Below are 23,659 nucleotides of genomic sequence, written 5' to 3' on the forward strand. Positions count from 1 at the left end.
CTCTCTCTCTCTCTCTCTCTTTCTCTCTCTTTCAACATGTACAATCCTGTTGCGACGAATATCCCCCGGTGTGTGTACTTTATATCGCGAATACGCCAAAGGGATTGGCATCTATCGGCGCGCGCCGGCTTAAAATACACACAGTGAAATTTCAATGCACTTTTTCTGCACTTTTTCGGGTACCGCTCTGGATATGAAACTAGAAAGAATCCCATATAGTGTGACTACAGGTAGTTCCAATTCTGTATGTTGGCGTTCGTGTGAGCTATGCGATTTATTTGCAGTTGGGCTAGGCTGGAACGTTTCGGTTTACATTTGTAAAGGATTTATATCTAACCAACGTGTTCCATAACCTTTTTATTTTGAAGATATATCATGAAATTGTTATTTTATCACTAATGACATACACGTATCCACTTTGATTTTATTACTGAGCAATAATTATATTACGTTTCTTTTGTATATTATTTTTATTTTTTATACACACTAATATCAAGATTTTTTTCAAGTAAAAGTTTGGATTGTGTTGTTAATTCTGTTGTATTTTCACGGATCAATTAAAATTGTTTTTCTTTCAAATTGACTTTATTAACGTAAATTACATTCCCGTATATAAATATTAGTATTTTAGTGTATTAATGTATTAATATGAATATTTCTAAAAAAAACCTGGAAAATTCGAACATTACCAAATTGAGATGAAGAGCATTAAAATTAATGCGCATCAAGTGACCCGAAATTTTGATAATAAAATTTAATTAACTATTATCACTGTAATCAGTGATGTGCAAAAGATACATTATAATGGAAATACATAATAGAGTGAACGAAATAATTATAAAATGTACGCCTCCCTTAAAATTGTAAATATAATTTATTAATTATTAATATTTAAAGCCAATACGCTGTCTTCTAATAACGTTCGTCAATCTCGCGTTAAAATTCAAACATATCACCTGAATCGTGGGATATTCGAATAAAACGGTAAAATTTACACCGGGTCTTTCCATTTGTTCATCCGTATAAACTCATTTCTCCGTTCTGCGAGACTGAAGCGACCAGCTCTTGGACGGTAAATTAGGGACTGCATAATATATTCCCTCCCGTGACGGCGGCATAGAGTGAAAATTCTGCTTAAAAATTCAAAACTTAGAACGAGAGACCTAATATGCACGCCGTGCGAACTATCGCTCATGGGGAAAATGTAAGGAAGAGAAATGACTCTTATGACAGAAACTCAAAAATTGGACGTGATAAGATAAAGGTTTCGCCAAGTTTCATAATGGAATGCCCGCCACTTTTGTTACGCATATCGTATTGTTCTCTGCAAATGAGGGAGAAGCCGTAACATTTTCAAGAATATGCAACCAAATAACAAATGTTAGTTTACGCTTTTCAGATATAATAGAAGTAAAGTAGTTTAGGTTCAAATTCTGGCTGAAATAATATTTTTCGCAATAAATTATTTTAATTTCTAGAAAATAATAAGAGATTCATGACACAATTATGTGATATCACTTAATTAACAGGAATAGAATGTAGGTCTTAAAGGTGAAAGAAAATCGACTTTCAGTGAAATATTTTAAATAAAAACACATTAATTTCCTAACGAAGCTATTATTTGACAGATTATTTGTGATGTTATTTTAGATATTATTTTCAATACAATATCCACACAGTACGAATATCATACAGCAGTGTTTTACAAAATCAACAACCCTCGTGCGAATTAAAAAAAAAATGAATTAGTAATAGGTGATTGGATTCGCTGCTTATTTTATTCACTCTCTCTCTCTGTCTCACGTTCTAGCGAACTAAATTTGATGAATCACAGAACACTCGGGGATTTCGGCGAATCGCTTTGTTTGACATTCAATTCGAAAACTGAGAGCCGAAGAATTTGAAAAAATTCAACCATCGTCGATAGACAGAGAAAAACGGAGGAGAGAGAGAGAGAGAGAGAGAGAGAGAGAGAGAGAAAAGCGAACGTACGGATCTGCGTTCTCTACGGTCGACAGACTGGAAAGGAAATCCATTCGCTATTCGCTCAGTTTTAATACGCTCGGACAACCGGCATATATACATCCGTTTCCGTTTTCCGGCGCGCCGGCCGGCCGCGTTGTCCTCTCTTGCATCCTTTTCCATCGCCCGCCGCATCTCCTCCGCAAATATTCTCGCCAATCCTTCAATACCTAACCCAGACCAAATGCCCAGAACGCTGTCCAGTGGAAAACGGCGATTCCTGGAGCGCGAAATTGTGACGTAACCTTTCTCCGATCTGCATAACGCCGATATCTTCGCCTGGATTTATTTTTTTTTCTCATTTCATCTCGGAAGTATTCAATCGTCGATCTTGAAGACAGAGGCAAAATGTTACCGCGCCGATTTCGTCAGACCTGACGTATAAATCGCTGAATTATCAGCGACACTTGCTAGTATTATTTTCGTATCACGAAAAAAAAAAATCTGTTCTGTCTTAAATCAATTGGAATTAATAAATTGCATTGAATGACTGCTATATCTGCGATATTCAACTTTATTCAAATATCAGATACGAAACAGCCATAGCAATTTTATGCAGAGTCGATAATAGTGGTGTATTAATTACAAGAATCATTATACTTTAATTGTGAAGAATATTAAATAAATTATTAAAACTTTTTTAATTATCAGTTAGTCCCTTAATTAAATCAGTTTTTTTTTAATTCTCGGTTACATACTTTCGCAGTACGTCGAATAATACGAAGGCATTAACGTGAAAGGATAATTTAGAAAATTATCAGAGTTGAAAGCAAATGTAGTGTACGTTGTGTGTATGGCAACGATAATAACGATAATACGCGACCGTTTCTTGGTAAAGGACGGGTTTCTTTATGAAACGCCCTCACCTTTCGTGTCGCACCTGCGCCAGTCAACTCTGTTATTTGTAAGTAAAACGGATTTCCTACGTCGCGGAAATGACCACTCAAAGTTATCGGTAATTCAATATAAAGGTAGATAGTAATAACGCGAATCTTATTGAACATGAAACTGGTTGTGTCACGATGATGCGATTTCTCCGTATCAAATTAGCCATTGCTCGTATCGGTGAAAAGAAACAATTTCTTTTCTCCTCGCTCGCGTTTGCACTTTGACAAATTATAAATAAACGTAAAACTTATCCTTTTTCCTTTTATGCGTAAACATAATAGTCGCGTGTATTAAATTCTTAATTAATATTATTGATGCAGCATAAAAGAAATATAGAATTGTTAAGAACAAATGTAATTTACGAAATGTAATTGTTTTATACAAGGCATCAGTGTAAAATTTGGCATGTTATTTGAACAGAATTAAATTTTAATGATTCAATAAAATTTATATTTATTAATACTTATGTATATCCCCTATTTACAATTTACGTTTACAAACAGTGAGTTGAAAGTGCTAGTCCGTAAAATTTATCGGTCTTAGAATCGACAGAAGGTAACAAGAACTTATTTTGTGTTTTATAGGGCCGCCATTATCTGCAAGAGCGGTCCTCGGTGGAACGGCCGAGCTGCCATGCGATATTCGTCCACCTCATCACAACGATTCCGCTATCTTGGTCGTCTGGTACAAAAGCGACGTCATTCCGATCTACAGGTAAGTTCTAACCCCTGCTTTTTTATGGTCCTCAGGGGTAAAACCCCTGAGAGTTAACGTGCGTTGCATGCGAGAAGTCATCGAATAAAAGAAATACGTATAATATGTTTTTTATACATCTGATATTTTCTAATCTAATTCGCGATAAATATATTGTGCTATCGCTAAAAACTTTCAGCTATTATAATATCGCCTTAAAGGATTCTTCTGAGAAAATTTTCAAAACTTTGTTCATTAATAATATATAAAACTTTTAAAAACTATTTATAAGATTTTTTTTCAAAACAAGAAAATATTTTCTCAGTTCGAAATCTTTTCGAAATCTTTTGTAATATTCCAAGGCTAATTGAAAGTTATATCGAGATTCCGCATATTTTCAAAATGTACACTGTATTCAATTTAATATTTTTAGTTACATTTTCAAAACTATGTTTATTAAATGTAACTTTTAGGATGATATATTAATAAGATTTTGTTAAAATAAGAAAATGTACTCCCAGATCGTAATCTTTTAACATTAATGATTTAGCTGTATTCCAAGATTAATTGAAGGATATCGAAATTTAATTCCGCACGTTTCAAAATGTAGACAGTATCTGCATTTAATATTGTGTTTTTAGTTATATACCTCGTTGAATTTTACTTGAATAATACATGTTTGAGAATCAATAAGAGAGAGAGAGAGAGAATGTGTGTGTATGTGTGTGTGTGTGTGTGTGGACGCACGCACGCGTGAGTGTATGTTGAAAAAGAACAGAAAGAGGGATCGAATGTTTTATTCAGTAGTATAATGATTAATTATTTCTTTCCATCGACTCATTCGTCTACTTTTATCATTTATCTTTTTCCCTCCCGCGTTGGGGTTAGATTACCATTACAGCACAGGATCTTATAAAAAAACCAGTATTCTAAATATATGACGTTTTTAATAAGTTTTTATAACGTTACGAAATTGTCATAACGAGCTAGGTATGCCATAGAAAGTCATCGTGTTTTATTGCGTTCCGGATAATTATTTCTTCTTGCCGGCTCATTCGCCCACCTTTATCACTTATCTCCTCGTACTGTAACGGTGTTAACTTACCATTGCGGTACGTTCGTATAAAAAGCGAGTACCCTGGATATACAACGTGACCTGTGCTCGTTAAATGTCACGATAAGGGTGACGATAGGAAGAAGTCTCGGGCGAGGTTGGTCTACGTAAGCGATATTCACGCGTGCGACCACTACACTCGCGTGTTGCGGAGCAAAGTCGGGGTCGGTCTGCATTCGTGCGCGGACTAGACGTCGATTTTTCGATAGCAGCACCCGATACCGGTGGTCAGCCAGCCGCTTTGCGAAAATGTGAGCTCGCCCGAGCACGAATCCGGCGTAGCAAAAAAAAGTATACAAACTAGGGGTGGCTAAGGGTGACTTTCGTATTTACGGTCCCTGTACAAACATTCCACCGGTCAAGCAGTCATTGTGGATGTATTGTACGAGGGTGTATTCGAATGGACTAATTAATGAAATTTAAATTGTTGATCTGCTCTTATTAAACAACATTATGGAGTACTTTTTAGTTCGTACGTAGATGTACCATTTTCTTATTTCAATGACACTTTAGTGACATAACAAAAACAAATGTAATTTTCAAGTTATTATCACTGAATGAATTAAGTAAATATTTTCTTTCTTCCCACTATATACGTATCGATACGCATTCAGATTTAGGAATTTTTTTAATTATACATTAATAAAGAATAAAATAAAGTGTATTTTTTTCAACTGTTTATTTTTTTATTACATCGCGTTCTGTGGGGTCTGTAAAAATAATTAACTTTTATATCCAAAGAGCCATCATCCTGATAGCAAAGTAAATTCCTCGCAATCGCATGAAAATGCAATTAAACGCAGTTCCGCGAAATATAATCAAGCATCTCAAACATCAACTCCGCCGGCATCGGTGTAATTAACTCTACGTTAGCATAAAACAAATAGTAACTGAGTTACGAATCGGTTATACTGGGACTTCCTAAACTTTCCCTGAGTCGATTACGAAAGCTTCAAACCTAAATGTCTCCTGCGTCTTTGATATTATATAAATCAAATTTGAACATAAATATATGAATGATACGTATAAAATGAATATTAGAAAAGGCGCATTGACTCCCCAAAACAACTCTCGAACAGTTGTTTAACAATCATTTCGTTATACGAAAATGTTGCAAATATTATTCTTCGATCGCTAGAGGAAAAATACTCGCGCGTAAGCCGGGCTACCAAAAAATCGCTCGTTGGTACATTGAAGTTAGATCGAATTATCAGATCACGAGTCACAATTCACAACGTGGAATTGAAAGTCCGAATGAAAAAGCGATGGACCGTTTGTTACGCTTTCCTCGATACGTCAACCGCAATCAAATTGGCAGGCATGCTTACTTTCATCAGATAGATTTCTATATTCATCTATTCCATCGTCAGCACGCAATTCGCTGTCTGTCGCTCATGCAAATTTGCAGACAAGACGAACCCGCACCCCATTGTTAAATTTATTCATTTTTACGCGGCGCTTTCTTACACTTTTTATATAAAAGTAAAAAAAAAGTATACTATATTCCACACATTTTTTAAAATCGCATATACCAAAAGCTTCGAAGATGAAAATCTTTATTTTCCTTTGTCTAAAAATTTAATTAAATTGAACGTATAAGCTCTTTATAAAATTAAAATGTCTCATCTTCCTCAAGCACTTGTACATTTTAAAGTGCAAATCTAAAATTTGGAACGCAAAATATTGCTGCACATTTAAAATTCAAAATAACAAGATGAATAAAGATAGTTTTTAGAAAAAAATATATTTTTAAATAGAAGAGAGACTTATAAATCTATTACTAATCCAGTACAAGTAAAATGCCTATATAAGCCTCTTCCATTGTTAGTGCGTATAAATGATGTATTCATAAAGTGGTAAGATATAATTCGCGAACAACTGGAATGTATCTATTAAATAAACTTAACAGCAGATATTGTTTCTCGACTTTGGATTTGAGTTCTCTTCATTATGATAATTGATGAAAACTCAAATCCAAAAAAATCTGCAGTTTCATTTGACACAGATATTCTAAATGTGTGCAAATTATATCTTAGTAGCTTATAAATATTGTAATAATCTACACACTAACAACTGCTAACAGCAGAAGGTCGCATAGTCATTTCATTTGTACTGGATTTAGAATATTTTATTCTTAGATTATTATTAATTTGATTATATTTATTTTAATTTATCACTAATAATACGAAAACGGAACTTATCAATTTAGGTATGTGTATCTGAGCACGAAATTTTTGAGTGGAATTTCTGATAGAGATAATAGGATAAAGACCTTTACTTATGGAGTTTAAGCTCCGCTTGTGAATCGTCATGACGGAAACCACACGAGTGATGCTGTAAATATTCGTAGGTTTCGCGTTTACATTCGCAGATGAGTTGGTAGGACATATACATACAAATTAGATCTTGAGACTCTACTGTTTACAGCGCCAAGTGGCCTCTATTCAGGTAACTGTTTTCAAACCAACAATTACAGTCCATAGTTACAATTACTCGTTTTACATTCAATGCCGCTTCGTCACAGGACAGAGTTTTGCGCTTTCTATTTGCTGTGTCTAAGTCTAAACTAAAAGAGGTCACGGGACTAAAAGAGGTCACACCGTGTCAAGCTAAGTGAACCGTGTCGTGTGGCGAGTGTTGCATCGTTACGCGGCCATTCCTGCGGCCACTTATCAATTTGCCATTGAAAGACGCTGCCGATCTTAATCGAATTGATCGCGTTTCGAGATTCCCCAACATCGATCCCGTCGCTCTTTTCATTACGGTAATGCGAACGTCGCATATCAACTAATGGAAAACGTGTCTGAGACAGCCGGTGGGAAATTACAATGCGCATAAAGCGTAAGTAAACATCGATGTACTTCCGCCATTAACTCCGGCGACAATCGTAAACCGTTCATATCCGTCTACAGTCGCCGCGGCTGTGCTGACGTTCTTGATGAATTCTATCGTACGAGCCACTTGCCTCGAGTACACCGTCTCTCGCGAAATTGCTCTGCTAAAGCGCAGTCATGAGATAATGGAGTCGCATGCTACAAAGCTCAACAGGAAGGAGCAAGAAAGCACGCGAGAGGAGAGAGCTGTATAGAAGGTAGGAAGCGGAAAGGCGCGCGCAGGACGTCCCGCAAGATAATGGTGTATCGCGCCGGTGACGCGATTTAAGGGAAGCCGCTTTGTCAAACGCGCCGGTCATTTTTCACGGTCACGGTATGTACGTTATTCGTCACGTAACCGATTTTCTCTCTAACAGCTTTCACCCGGCATTGAAAACGTCACGAGGATCCGCCTCGTAAATCACGTTAGATTGTAAAATTGACGCAAGTCGATAAATATATATCCGGACGATGACATTGTATGTCTCCGTATGTCGTATCGATCCAATACGTCCAAAGGGAAGGAGCACGCGCACGCTTTTGTAGAAAGAGACGCGAATCGTTATATCTGTCATGCATTTAATCGAACGTAAACACCGCTGAAAATGTTATGCTAATCTCCCGCTGACGTCGCACGTCACTCGAACGGCACGTCTCGAACTGCTTGAAAAATAAGGATTGAAATAGTATTCGACCTATATTCTCCGAAGCTGACTGTGGGATGGATCTATTGGATGGATTTACTCGATTATAAATCTTTTGGTCAAAATTCTTGATATTACATCTGCAAATATGGATTACTCTTACTACCGTTCTATTTAGATGTAGATTCATTTTAATCTCTCGGTTTAGCTTATAAAAAGATAAACAGTAAATTAAATAGAGGTTAAGGTTAATCTGTAATGATAGAAATGAGAGTTATCAAATAAACTTAGTATTCATTAGTATTCATTCTTTTTTACACGAGTCATGTCATTTGAACAAATCGTCATCCAGAATAAGATATGAAGAATTGACACAGCCAATTAATTACGAATCGAAACAAAGATCTCTACTCTGCAACACTGTTTGTATTTATAAATCTCTAACATTCAACTCTATATTTATTACAACTAAATTTAATGTTGACCTATTTGGACAAATCATATTTGACGAAACTTTTTTGTGTAATTATACCGATTTTATCATTTTAATACTGTACATTTGCGATGTTGCACTTTATTTCTTATTCTATGTAACAGCTCGTTTCAATTTCATTATTTTGTGGAAATTATATTACTAATAAGATTTCTATATATACTGATAAGATGATCCAAAATGAGAGTCGAACATTTATATGAGAATAAATTTATGCAAATACATAACCTGCTTATAACTCTTATAGATATTTTATTATCGTTTGATTGAATAATCTTTAGAGCCTACTTAGAATAAAATCTCATATTCAAATTGATAAATTAAATGAGTCTTACGGACTTAACGTCAGCAACTGTCGCAGACACAGATTTTGGCATCAATTTCGGAGAATTAAACGCGGATGCACGGAATATAAAATATTCGATAAATATTATTTATTCATCGATTGACACGAAAGGGATGAGGAATACAGCAAGAGTAAAATTTCAGCTAGATTTTAACTAGATTTTAACTAGATGTTAACTGGAATAGCAACGAGCGTGTCAACGGATAATGTCTTCCTGCCTTGGTTGATGTATTTTAGTCTCGAAAATTGCTCTGCATTAGCTATTATCGGCTTTATTCATGGATACGTAATTTGCCAGTCACTTTACTTCAGACATGCCGGCAAATCGATACGCCGATAAGGACTGCCAGATAAGTTTAATTAAAACGATATTAACGGAAAGTCGATACAACTGTGCACCGTTCCGTGAGCATAAACATTAATCTTCAAAATCTCTTGGTAGGTAACGCTTTTATATCATTCGACAAGTTTGAATACGTTGAGCACTGCTGCGCGCGAGAAAAAGTAAATTGTTATCAATTAGAAGTACCAGTGTTTACTAAAAAAATCTTTGAATTTTTATCTTTGAAATTGCGATTCTTTTTACCTTTGAGAGATTTTCATGGAATTTTATTGAATATCAGGGAAATTTTTTTAATTTTACTCTCAAATTCTGTTTTTTTTTCTCTTTCCAAAAACATTTCAGTTATTTTTTCGAATAATGTTAACAGTCAATTAGCAATGAGTACGGCATGCATATACTCATGTACATTCTTGTGTGCTTCGTAAGTTTTCATTTAGAAAACTAAGATAACAGTACAAGACAATACTCAGCAGAATAGAGTAATAATTGATATTATTTTGTATTATATTATTATTTTATATATAGCGAATCTGTAGGTTTCGCGGTTTCATCAATTGTAGAAAATGGTATAGACTCGTGGAAACCCTGTGTCTTCTGTCAATTTTTAATATATAGTTTATTTACTTTGCTTGCAACTTCAATTTATTTCAAAATTGTAGTAAAAAATTCTTTAATTTTATGTGGAATTTTGAACAAAAATACTTGGAAAAGAAATTCTCAGAGAATTTTTTCACAAGATTTCAGTAAACACTCTGGGTACATTGCGCGTTCTCGTTAAATGCAGCAAATTATGACGTCACTCTCTAACACTATCATACAAATTATGTCATTTGGTAATTTTGCGGTCTCTCTCCTTGGCCATCATTTAATGATGTTGAAAAAGTTTGAAATCTGTTCGCCATAAAATTGACTCAGCCGACTACATTACGCGTTATATATTTGCATTACGCGACCGCGCAATTCTGTTTTGCAACTCACAAACTTTTATAAACACCTTGTAACGACGCTTTGGCAAAGTCAATATATATTTCGACGTTATATATTTTAATCGTATTAAAATGCCTGGTAAAACCGCGAGCGCTATAGAATCTCCGAAAACTTTGATCTTTACATGACTACTTTACTCTATCTATGATTAAAATCTGTTCGTTGCAAAATGTAATTTCGAATTTTCAACTTCTGCTCGTGAGATCAATATAAAGGTATAAATAGAAAGGAAGGAAATATTTATATCGAATTATTCTTCGAAATGTTGATTTTTATCGGTTAAACAATTATCTTACAATTCCATAAATATCTTATTTCTGCGATGCACTTTGTTAGCGCAAGCATGTGTTGTATCCCAATTTCTGATATTGCAACCTCATTTCACGACGGCTATTTCGCTGTAGTCAGCCGGCTCTTTGTTGTATTTTCGTTGTCGTACCGTTCTCTCTGTGAAGTCACGAAATGTCATAAACGAATTCAATTTGAAGTTGAATTGGCGTACGCGAGCGTTTTCATTAACGTCAAATCTCCTACATATCCCGCCATATTCATGCACAGGCGAGTGGCGATCGTTGCATTTTGCGTTATTACGAGACGCGCTTCGTTATGTATCTCGTAACATCACAGATGATATCAACTTGCCTGCATTAGAAGTGTTGGGCTTGACGTTGGTATAACATTACATTTCACAATCGTGCTGCCAGGCAAGATATATTTTTAATTTCGGGATTACTATTCATCCAAATAAAGTCTCAACGGATTTCTTTTACTTTATATATCATCCAAGCGCTGAGATAATTTACGGGAAAATTTATTATGGACATTTCTGAGACCCTACACTTTCAAGAATTAATTTTAAAAAGTTCAGATGTAAAAGAGAGTGTCAATTTTTGTTTTAGAGGACTGTATCTTTTGTTTAAAGTTTACAGGCGCGTGGAATCCATTGCGATTAAGAATAAAGATTTCTAAGGCTATAGCTTTCTTCCGAGTGTCTGTTATAAATATCGGAAAGTCATTATACCGTATCGTGCAAACGGAGAAGAAGCGTCAGATCTCGCCCAGCCGGTGTACGCCAACATGCTAATCTATCGCACATTTGCATTATTATTTCACCAGCAATTATCGCCGATCTCGTTCCTCAGCCGTTACACGATCGTATACACTTGAAGTGTATTCGAAAATAGAAACAAATACAGCCGCGGTAAAGACGAGGGGAATTGACGTTTTCATACGAAAGACGTAGCAATTCTTCCGCAGTGCATAAATATTGCATAAGAATTGCGGTTGCTACGTTCGAGCGTGCCGTAAAACGTTACATGCAAAACGAAATGTCTGCTATTTTATTTAACAGTTTATGTACATACACGTCCCCGTACGGAAGTTCGCGATCAAATTAAAATTTCGAAACTTTACAACGCAGAAATCAATTGGCAGAGTACCGCATACATAATATCCATTGTACGCGCTCGAAAGAAGGAAATTCATAATGAAACGAACGAAAAGCTAACACTGACTATAAATTCATTATATTATGATTAATGTATCATATTCAAACAAGATACTCAAAGAAATATTGACATTTATTCTATTCGTGATGTCGCGGGGGGGTCTCTTAAAATAGCAATTTTATTTATTTTCCGTAACGCAAGGATGTTACATTAATAATCATTATCATTATAATTTCTGTTTCTTTTATTTCTCATTTTCATTCTACCGTAGATTAGTATTCAGAGTTAAAATTATTCAAGCGGTTGCTTGTTTTAAAACACAAACCTGAAATTTAAATAGTGTAAATTTCGAGAATAAACGGAAATAAGAAAATTGAGTTATTTCAAAACCAATATTTTAACGTAGGAGAAAAAGGTCATTGTATCATCTGTACATTGTTAAAACAGCTACAACTTTTTCAACATGCGATGTTATATGTATATATAATATTATTAGGAAAATATATATATATATATAATTACTCAAAAACTAACGAGTCATTACAATTTCCATTACTTTTTCACTAAATTTTAATGACTTTTTTTTAGAGTGGCATCTATGTCACTAATTGACCAATTCAACACGAAATTTATAGTGGCTACGGTTAATTGCAACATAGTAAAAAAAGCTCGTTTGCTTCATGTACATGTATTGCGCACGTAAAAAGTAATGATAAAAGCAACGATTATATTTGTTGCTGTTGCACAAAAAATGTAACTGCGTTATCATTAACATTACAATAGGAAACTGTAAATAATATTGTAATGTAATGTTATTTATTCGTTACTGATAAAATTAATTATAACGATAACGACATTACAAATAATGTGTTACTTCCCAACTCTGATGTATACTTTAGTAAAGATTTTGGCAGTAGTAAAACCGAATTTGCAGTCAGGCAAACACAGTGATGCTATAGCGGGTTAAGTCAGACGCTGACTTTGGGTGAAGTTAAGTCCACTAAACAATGCAAAATGTAAGTCTTAAGTCTTTAAGCGTATTGATCGACCAGACCGAGCAATGTTTGCTTCTTCTGATGAAGGCGTAGTTGTACGTAATTGCAGAATCGATTCTTAAATCACTGGACATCGTAAAAACGAGAGAAAAAGTTCTGAAATTAATTCCAAATAAATTTGTAATACATCTATGCCTTAAAATTTTTAACTAATCTTCGTGTCTTTTATCGCACTCACAGAAATAAGTAAAAGACACTCTACAAAACTAGAATCAAATTAAAAGGCTTGAAGGGCTTTTAATTTCTGTTTATATTAGTCGTGTTAATTAAAATTAAAAATTCATGCTAAAAGAGAGCGCATTTGTTTGTATAATATTAAAGAACGGGACGCCAAAGTTTTTCAAAATATAGTCGGATACTTATATATACAGGGTGACACAAAACTTCATCACATAAACTTTTTTGTCACCCTGTAAAGTGTAACGGACCAGGAATAATAATAGATCTGTAAATAGAAATAAGATACGTGGCATTACAGGGTGACAGATGTACTTCTCTTTTTTTTTTCCGATATATCTGTTGTACCACCGCTGACAAAATCGTTTAATTGAACTCTCAAACTCTCGGACTCTCGGACTCACGAAACTCGACGAAGCTGCCCTGTCGATATTTCCAAATGTAACTCCAGGTCTAACTCCTCCTCTAACGTCATTTGGTAGTCTCATCACGTTTTTTTCAGTCATGCTGCACAGGGTTGGACCGCTCTCGTAACTGCTATTAGCTCGGCCATGCTTGTCCGTCTACGGACTGCCAGTCTGTCCGTCTAGCCGTCTATACACGCACGAAAGCCATCGCTTCGGTTCGACGGTTTTTGATTGAATTTACCATCGAAAGCCTTTGATAAAATGCTGCGCGCGTAATGGCTAAAAAATCTTCGTCAGGAGAATTCCTCGCGAAATATATCATTGATTCGCGAAGGTGGCAGGCGTAATTTTACGATGCTTCGCATTACATTGATATCGTCGGACGTGGTATAACGTGATTATCCGTTCCAGCTTTGCAACGATAACGTGACGTGCATCATGCCCATCGAGGACGGGACGCTTCATGGGATACTCGGAAAAAAGTACCGCATATTTGAGAGAACGTACGTAAGTGATCAAAGCAAAGTCGGTACAAAAAGCGTGCGCAAGAACGGAGCTGGAGTGAGGAAGTTGGCGTGGTATGGCATATCTGCCGCTTGCCTGGTTGCTTTCCGGATAATTACGAGAGGTCGCGCTATCGCACAGCCACCGGCCGAGTGCAATTACGGTTTTCGCAAAAGTCGCGGTTATGGTTATTCGACGTCCCCTTCTCTCGCGCCTCCATCGTCGGTCCACAACGACGAAATATGTAATCGCCGTTCGCGAGATAAAACGCAACGGTCATTTGACATAATGGAGTTTTGACGTTGGAACAATAGTATGTAATCGTTACACTTAAGACAAAAGCACGCGATAGTGTCGACCGACATACTGTTATGTCGTTTGTGTGTGTGTATGTTTGTGTGGAAAACAATTAAAATTGTCCTACTCATAGATCTGGATCTAATGAAACAGTCCTAAAAAGATGCCTCCCTGTTTTACTAGAAAAATCATATATGTAAGAGTTACGTATCGAATTTCATAAAACATGCATACACAACTCTCATATACATGATCCTTGTTGTAGTAAAACAGTAGGCATCTCTTGAACTTGTTTCACTAGATCTATAAAGGGACTACTCATTGTCTACGGATGTACATTATTAAAGATTTTTCACAAACGACGCAACGGTCGGCTGACATTTTATCTATGCTGTTGTTCTTATAACGTTGGCAAAATAATAAAAAACGTATCCAGAAGAATGGAATCACAAGATCAAGGATTGCGACGTGTAGTGGTCACACTTACGTCTCGATCCAGTAAGCTCTATGATAATTTAGAGCAAGCTTTTCTTATACTCTGAATTACAGAGAAAATTACCGAACGAAAGAAAGAGGGTGCAAGTACTTGTCTCTCGGACTCTTTTCTATTTATGGTAGTAAAACAGCATTAGTCAATCAACAAATCTTTGACAAAATCTTTGTATCAGAGAGTGTCGTTGTCCAAGAATTGAAACATCTTCGCTCCTCGATGGCTCGCTCCAGTGTATATTGGGTGCTTTAGTGATACAAATCGACACGAGTGTCGATTTTATTTTTATTACTCTTTAAGTGTCACGAAAGATACAATGATATTTATGTCGATTTGTGCCATTAAGTGGAAAGCACTCATTATAAAGCTCACCAGTGCGGCCACCTCGGATACGTCCGAGATTCGAGAAGGACGATATTCGTGCGTGTACATCTTTCAGGATAATCCGGGCGGTGAACGATATCGCCAACGTTCGTCGCGTTCGCATCCTAGCCCGTACTTCCGGCCGACGCCACGCCGGCTGATGACCGACGCCGTCGCACCCGCCTACGTTACGTCGACATGCATATTTATAAAGGTCGCACGCGCGGAGCATTTCCTCTAGCCGGGAAATCGGAACTTCGTCGTGAGGAAAAAGAAGGAAAAAAGAGAGAAAGGAAAAAAAGGACAATAAAAAAAATCGCGCACGGGCTCGGACTGGCGTGAGAGTTGCCTCGTCACCGGCGGACCGACGTCGTGTATTTTCACGCTTGGTTAACGAGCGCGCTGAAACACTCGGTTGAGAAGAGCGTAACGACGTGGTGTTGTCAACGTTAAGCCCGCTGTCCGGATCGGCACATGGACACGCGCTTCACGCCCGAATACGCCACACAAAGGTGAAACATCGGCGGTTATCTTCGGCGGAGACTCTAATCTGTAGGCCGCATTTTGGCGAACAACATCGCGCAACACATGTCTTGCCATCTCAACATTGCGCTAGAGCTTAAATAAAACGATTATATAACGAACGAATGGCTTTGGTTTCTCGAAATCGTTCCCTTACTTTAAGAATGGCACAATTTAAAAAATTCAGTTTCCTTGAAAAAGAAGGAAGACGGAAAATTATTTTCTAGTCAAATATATCATCAGTAAAAAATTCTTAACCAGATCAATTGTCATTTTTATTACTTTTTGTTTCACAACCCTTCAAAAGTCCCTCTTTTTGAAGTGTGATGTGTTGACGATTTTTTATGAAGTTAATTTACTTTTAATAATTTACTCATAATGTTCATCTAACTCATTCACTCAACCTAAACATCATGATTCTTTTTAGCCGTGTTACTTTTCGAAGTAAGAGAGTGACAGAAAAAAGTACCTGCGGAAATTGTTGTTTTGCATTGTTATGGACGGTTATAAAAAACTAACTGATTTATTTCACTCAGCTAGATGACTCGTCTTTAATGGAAAGAAAAAAAGCACGCTGCATCCCTCGTAATCATTTCCAGGTTGACTGCAAGCCAGCAGCATCCCCGCTACACCCCGAGGGGTGACTTCGCTCGAGAATGCCAAAGGGGTGCGCACACGCGAAACACCACGCCGAGCAATGCGAGCGGATGGCATCCACGTCGCAATCTAGTTTTCTTGCGTCCTCGACCCCCGCCCGTCAGTCCCGCCGGGAGTCACGAAACAATAAAAGTTCCGCGGCCGCGCGCATAGCGTTGTTAAATAAATTATCCGGCTTCTAATTACGTGAAAAACAGTGGAAACTGCGGAGTCGGTCCCAGCGGTGAGCTTGCGAGCGACGAGTATGCCGAGAGGACAACGAGACGACAGCGGGGGCTGGGCAGAGTGGGACGGTGGATACCTGGAGGCGAGTCAGAAGGTATTCGCGCCAGGAAACGAAGCGAGGAATGAACGGGGATGTACAAGCGAGAGGATTGGACGCGGACGTCGCGATGTTTTACGTTCTACAATCTCCTTCAAGCGCCCGTGCTCGTATTCCACTGCTTCTTCCTCAACTTCTTCCACGTATTCACTACCATTTGAATAAGACAAATGTCTTTTAGCGGCAGCCTCCCGTTCACTCTCTCCGGCGGTGCCCTTCATTGCTGACGGTGCACGACATTCTTAAAGACCCGTTTTTACGTCTTAATAAATTGCTTTCCCGCCGGGATGCGAGATATTACGTGGACAACGGGGACGCCCTGCGCTGTTAATATTTGACGACCCGAAATTCCGCTACTGCGAACCGCGGGCCAACGATGAGTGGTTGCTGATAACGACGAAAGCAAGAAACGCGCGTATCCCGTGAGGAATGGGGACGAGAGGTCTACGAAAGCGTCCGTTGCTCCTGACAGTTCGCGGTTTTGTTCGAGGTTTCGACGTGTACCTTGCACATACTTTTTTCAGTATGCTCTGTCTCGGATTTAGGATTTACCAGTACTCGCATTATTCACGGAATTCCGTTAGAGAAAATGCAAAGAATCTGAAACATCGTACGTATACACAGAATGAATGGTTTTGCTGAAGTATTTAAAAGTTTAGTTAGACTTAGATCTGAAATATAATTTTGTCGAACCATCAAAATAATTATGTAGGATAATCATACCAGTTGCCAATTAAACATTGAAACTTTTCTAACATTGTTCATCATACTTAAGATTCCTATGAAATTATTTTGATAGTTCAACAAAATTATTTTCAGATCTATATCTAGCTAAGATACTTCAACAAAATTGTTCTTTTCATAGACATCAAGATCCAGCCTTAACTGTATTTAGCGTTTCTTACTTATTTGCAATGCAAAATTATTGATAGAAATGTACACACACACATACACACTTGCAAACACAAACATATACATACATACATACACATATATATGTGTATATATATATGTGTGAGTATAATATATATGTATATCACGTTTTGAAATTGCTGATTGATATCTATTTCTTGATGCTAATCAATTATTTAAAATTTTACTCGGTATCATTATTGTTACATTCTAACTGTACCGTGAATTTCATGACTCAATCCGATTCGATGACTCGATTAGATCCCTCATCGTTTGAAGGTTATCGCAGCCTCGATATTTTAATAGCAGAATTTTTGTCGTCAAGTCGAGGGTCTGTCGTTGAAGATTTATGCGGCAAGTTTGGAGCACCCTGCGGGATGCTATTCTAACAAGAGGAGTTTGTGTGTATCTGCCGGCTAGCTCATTTCTAGAGATAATCGTAGGTAAGGCCTGAGGGGATGAGAAAGGTCGGCTGCGATGTCAGCCGCGGTAGTGGCGGCGGCGGTGGAGCCGTATACTAGGTAGCTCATAATGAAAGCAATGTGTCTTCATTTAGTCGGTTGTTTCGCAGCGACGCTACCCGGTATAGGAACGGCATAATAGAAGGTAACGGCGCCTGGATCTGTAGTACGGTTGCGAGCGTAAGGTGATAGGTGTACCTTCCCTCCCTCCTTCGCACGACACCTAAAGGGTGAGGTGGGAGTACATTATACCGTGGGGTTCGTTGCATATAGCCGAGGGACAATGCTCTCGTCTCTACGCCTTGTTTGTTACAACTAGCTTCTCCATCCTTGTGTCTCGCGCCACCCTCTTCGCCATCCATTGCCTGCACCTGCACCGTCACCGCAACCGGCATTACCCCCGCAATGTTGGTCCTCTTTAAATCGTAATTGTACGCAGATGGAATATACCGTGCGCCCAAAATGTGATCGAAAGGAGATAGCTAGATTTTAATTTACTACTGAAATCTACGTACAGAGTAGATTGGCGCACAAAGTGTCATATTTTAAACATAACACATTTATTTATAATAAAATTGAACAACTACAGAATTGAATGTATGTGATATAATATTTCCTGTACCACTTTGTAATTAATTTCTATAACTCTTTTGCGAGTGATTTTGTTGAAGGCTCGAGAATTTTCAATCGTTTCAGTCGTCACTTCACATCTCGGGGCAGAGATGAAGTCAGTCCACATCACTTCTCGTAAAAAGGTGATAAAAATTTAATCGCATGGCTGGCTGATGTTGCTCCCGACTCAGACACGAGATTTCTATAAACGGTTGATATGAGCACAAGGGAATACTTGAATTTACCCTCCAGCTGATTCTAAAGTGTTTCTCGTCGAGAACGGTTTCCCGAGGTAACGCTCCGTCATGAAACCCTTTCAGGAAAGGGTGAATATCCCCACATAAGAAGAAGTTCCTGACAGTGGTTACAATACGAAATAAACGAAAGGGTGGTTTAATACCCTGTTACATTTCCGCGATTATCACGCATCATCGGAATTTCGTTGGAAATCGCGTATCGTTGAAAGGATGTGTTCCTAATCACGTGTCATTTTCTGCGCAAGCACGGAAGGAAACTTCATGGAACCGATTCAGAGGTTTCACATTCGTCATCTTTATGCGAATTCGAGCGAAATGAGACGGAGAAACATGTCGTTAAGGATCGGAATACTCCTCTTGGAAACATCTACGACGTACGATGTAATTCGTGAAAAATTTGTAAACGTCTCAGAATGGAATGGCTAATTTATCTGGCACGCGTATAATTCACCTTAAGACCGTTTGTCGATACCAACATCTCTCTTCTATCATTCATCCAAACGCACGCACCTGTGGACTTTAAAGTATGTTTCCTCATCCCTCCTTTCTTCCGTAGTTATAAACGTGGTCCTTGAGTCGAGTTGGAACCGCGGAAGTTTCAGCGTCACGGTCTCGTAATTCGTGAGTTAATTACCAGCCATCGTATTAGGCGTGCAAATGGGTAGAGGCGGTCGAGTGAATGGCAGAGCGAAAGGCAGAGAAACAGGGAGAGAGAGAGAGAGAGAGAGAGAGAGAGAGAGAGAGAGAGAGAGAGAGTTTCCGGGTTATCCCCTTCCATTCGCATTCGAAATTAAAGGCTCGGTATACCGACCGCGATCAAAAGGGTTACTTCGTGCTACACCCGCTTGTTCCTTCTCCGCGCCGTCTCGCTTCCTTGGTTTCAGAGTAATCGCGAACTTGGAGAGAAGACGCTGAGCCCGGAATCATAACTATAGCCTAACAGCGGCAGTTGGTCATAGCAACGAATAATCGCACCTTTACGCCTCATTTCCAGCAGCTGTTGCTTCGGGATAATTCGGGCTAATTTCCGCGGCGACTAACCAAACGCGCATTTTCCGGCAACAGGTAAACGCCGCGAGGTAAACGCCTCGTGAACACAACAACGATCCATGATACAGCGGGTTTGAACTGCAACGCGAATTCGCTATTAGTATGAATTAAAGTCGTGCAAACCGATTATTTTGAATACGCTGGTCATATTCCGGTGAAACAGATTGATCCGAAACTGAAGCGAGTATTTTCCAGCGGAAATATATTGCATGATTGAAACTACCCCGATTTTCCGAGTTCCCAGCGGATCAAATGCCATTTCATGTTTATATCAATCAAATCGTGAATTACAATCAATCGAGAAAGAGATAGTCAGTGTTTTCATAAGTGCCTGTTATGTCCGCTAACAATATATGCTAGATAATGAATTATGTGCTAATAATTAATAATGAAAATTATTACGATTGAACGTCAATATCGAGAAAAGTAATAACCAAAAGAATAACAAAGAGATATTTAACTAGTTAGCGATCTAATATGTTTAAACACATGGAGGACAATATTTATCAATAATGCAAACAGAAATCTGTTTAATCTGTTCGATAATATCGGCACAAGTAATCGAAGCTTGCCATCGCACTATTATTTCCCAATCCGCGAGATATCAACTTCATTTCCAGTTAATATGGTTAATGCAGTGACCCAATTTCCTGATTACTACATGTAATATCTATCTGACACGTCAAAAAAGAAGAAAAATCGAGGGAAAGAATATAAAATAAACAAAATAAAATAAAAAGAAAAAATAGAAATTTGATTAGATTAGTGATCTTTCCAAAATGTAGACTTCTAAAGATAAATACGAATTCAATATCACACGCGCTTAAAGAACAGATGTATAATCTAAAAATCTAATAAAGTTTATAAACTCCGAACCCACAATTTTTAAGGAATTCTAAAAAGTAAATACTAAATTTTTAAAAATATTTATCAATTTTTAATAGAATTATATATTCTGTAAATTAAGAGACTTTCTTACCCTTTAAAGAGACCTGCTGCAAAAATGTATAATTCAGTTAACCTAATGCTAAGTCTATAAGACCCATTTAATTTGTATAATACAGTGATATAAGTAAAAGGTACTAATTAATTTCAAAGAATCAAACATAGGTGATATGAAAAAGAATATTAAGTAGGTACATTTTAACAAGAATAAATAATGAATTTTGTGTAAAACGATAATTGCTACAATAATACCTAGTAAGCTCAAACATAATAATCTATTTTTTTATCCTAACATCATTGAGAAAGCTAAATTATTAATGGTATACACATTACACGATGATTATTAAAAAACGGAGGTAGAGGTATTTCAAATCTACGGACCTGCAGGCAGCATTGAAGAGAGTTAATCACGGTTTCACTGTTCGTTGTTAAGGATTACGAATGTTCTCCGCGGTGAAGATGGGTTCGGGGACGTATCAACTTCGCGGGTCGATGACAGGGTCAAAGTCGACGTGTTAATGTGGCCAGAGAGTGGCAGCTTAACGAGTCTTTACGAGTCTTCGTGGATGGGGCACGACGATAGATGAAAATCCCTCTCCTGACGGCACCCGTCCTTTTGCACGGGCATAACAAACGTGCAATGAGCTTCCTGAAAGCTCTGAAGAAACACGTATACGTGATACGTATGCAATAATTTCAAAGTTTCCAGAGTTTACGATGCCCGCGAGGCCTGTTCTTGTGATTTCCACGGCACCGTGTCACACGAAAAGGTCCATCTTAACCAGGAAAATGTGACTGATGTCCCAAACTATTCCCAACTATTCGTGAAAATTCGACCTAACACACCTACGTACTTCTCTTACTATATTTATCTTCCAAATTTGTCAGGGAAAACTAACTAATAAAAAGATTTCAAGAAAAAGCAGCAGTTTTTTTTTTATGCAATGTAGCAAATGATCCACAATAATAACATTTAGATTGCTACACACTTTTAGAGAATATCAAAAGCGCAATGATAACCCAATCTTTTGAGATAAATAATATTTTGTTATTTTTAACTTCCATATATGTGTGTGTGTGTGTGTGTGTGTGTGTGTGTGTGTGTGTATCAACGTAAATCAATTCATTTCTGAATTGCTTAATTTCAAAATAAACAATGTCCATATTAATGTATACACTTAATACACTAAATAAATTAAATTTGAACCAAATTTAATACATTTCTTGAGTTAAATTAACTCTTTTTTAATTAAATTAACAATATATTGTGAGTAAGAGTAGTGACGACCTATAAAAATGATTTAAAATAACTTACAAATTGGATCTAATTTTTGATATTATAAATTTAACTGTGTCTATGAATAAGTCAAATAAGTAAGGAAAGGATCAATACAATTCTTAGAGTTAATTCTTAGAGTCTAATATTTTTATATGTATATTCTAAATATATTTTTCAATAATATAAACTGCGTGCTGCTCATTGTCAAACTTGAACGCAATCATAAACGAAAATAACATCACTGAAATAATAATATTGCAATTAAATTGATCATTAATTTGATAATAATGCTATTAGCATCTCAAAAACTCATAAAAACAATATCTACTTTTTTTTTATCAAGATTAGCATCATAGTTATTAAAAACTGTTAAGTTTTAACGTCAATCCATTTAAAGTTTTTTTATGATAAATATTTTTTAACGATAACGTTAAAAAACTTTAAATGGGTTGACGTTAACGTGATAAAAAAAATAAATTTTTAACCAATTATCACATCGAGTATATTCATCTTCGAAATAAAGGACATATTTTTGCATTACGTATGGCCATTCGTTATAACGGAGTAAAATTAAAAAGAGAATCCGTCACATTTTACCAATATATTATATCAAATGAGAAGAATGACATGTGCGGAAAAAAAATTTATCATGACGCATGATGCAAAAAGAAGAAATATTCTGTCATCACATACAAATAACTCGGCATGACACGATAGTGACTTGTCCAAAGTTAAATAATGTAAAATAAAGAGCAAACAGTCGATGTAAAGTATCCGAGTCCGTGCGGTGCATTAATTATGTGTAAATAAATATACGCGACATGTAAAACAAATCGTTTGTCATACGCGTGACTCGAGCGAAGCAGAGACTCTCTTTTACGTTATGGTAACGTAATAACGTCGGCCACTCGTAGAGAATATAGATGTAATAATATCTGTCCGAAAGCACAATACGAACCAAGCAAATGTGCTATTATTATTATGCAGCATGGTATGATAACGGCACTAGCTACAAACACCAATTTTAACGTAAACTCCGTACGATATAGAAAGCATGTCCTAAAAATATGCGGACAAGCGAATTCACCTCGTAATTTACGTATTACTCAATTCGAGATTTTAAGGTCCTATATGTACGCGATATTAATAAAATATATATTGTATATCTTGATTCGTAAAACATGCACGTAAATTTCCTGTTTTACAATTTAAAAATATATTGGAGCTTTTGTTGTTTTTATAATTATCGAACAAATATTGATGATGCATTTTAATGCAAAATATTAATTTAAAATCTTTTTTCCACGAACCATCTTTGCATTATTATTTTCAAACGACCGTATTGCATGATCATTTTTCTATCTTCTCTTTACTGAAACAATAATCAAGCTTTTTTTTCGAATGCGAGCAAAAGCGCGAAAGAAAGTGAGAAAGAAAAGTGTGGATGTGTCGTCGGAAAGTGGAGAATCATTTGCAAGATGGAAAGTGGTGATGCAGA

The 23,659-nt window shown here is 36.8% G+C and overlaps 1 protein-coding gene across 1 annotated transcript in view; it reads left to right on the forward strand.

The window, feature by feature from the left end:
- The window catches only part of LOC108750418 (nephrin-like), a 102,442-nt gene that overhangs the window by 578 nt on the left and 78,205 nt on the right, over positions 1-23,659 (forward strand). The window contains exon 2 of the mRNA XM_018489835.1: positions 3,495-3,624. Within this exon, the coding sequence (XP_018345337.1) occupies positions 3,495-3,624 (130 nt within the window). The remainder of the gene's footprint in view (positions 1-3,494; positions 3,625-23,659) is intronic.

The sequence above is a fragment of the Trachymyrmex septentrionalis genome, unplaced genomic scaffold, assembly GCF_001594115.1.
Source record: "Trachymyrmex septentrionalis isolate Tsep2-gDNA-1 unplaced genomic scaffold, Tsep1.0 scaffold37, whole genome shotgun sequence".
Lineage (NCBI taxonomy): Eukaryota > Metazoa > Arthropoda > Insecta > Hymenoptera > Formicidae > Trachymyrmex > Trachymyrmex septentrionalis.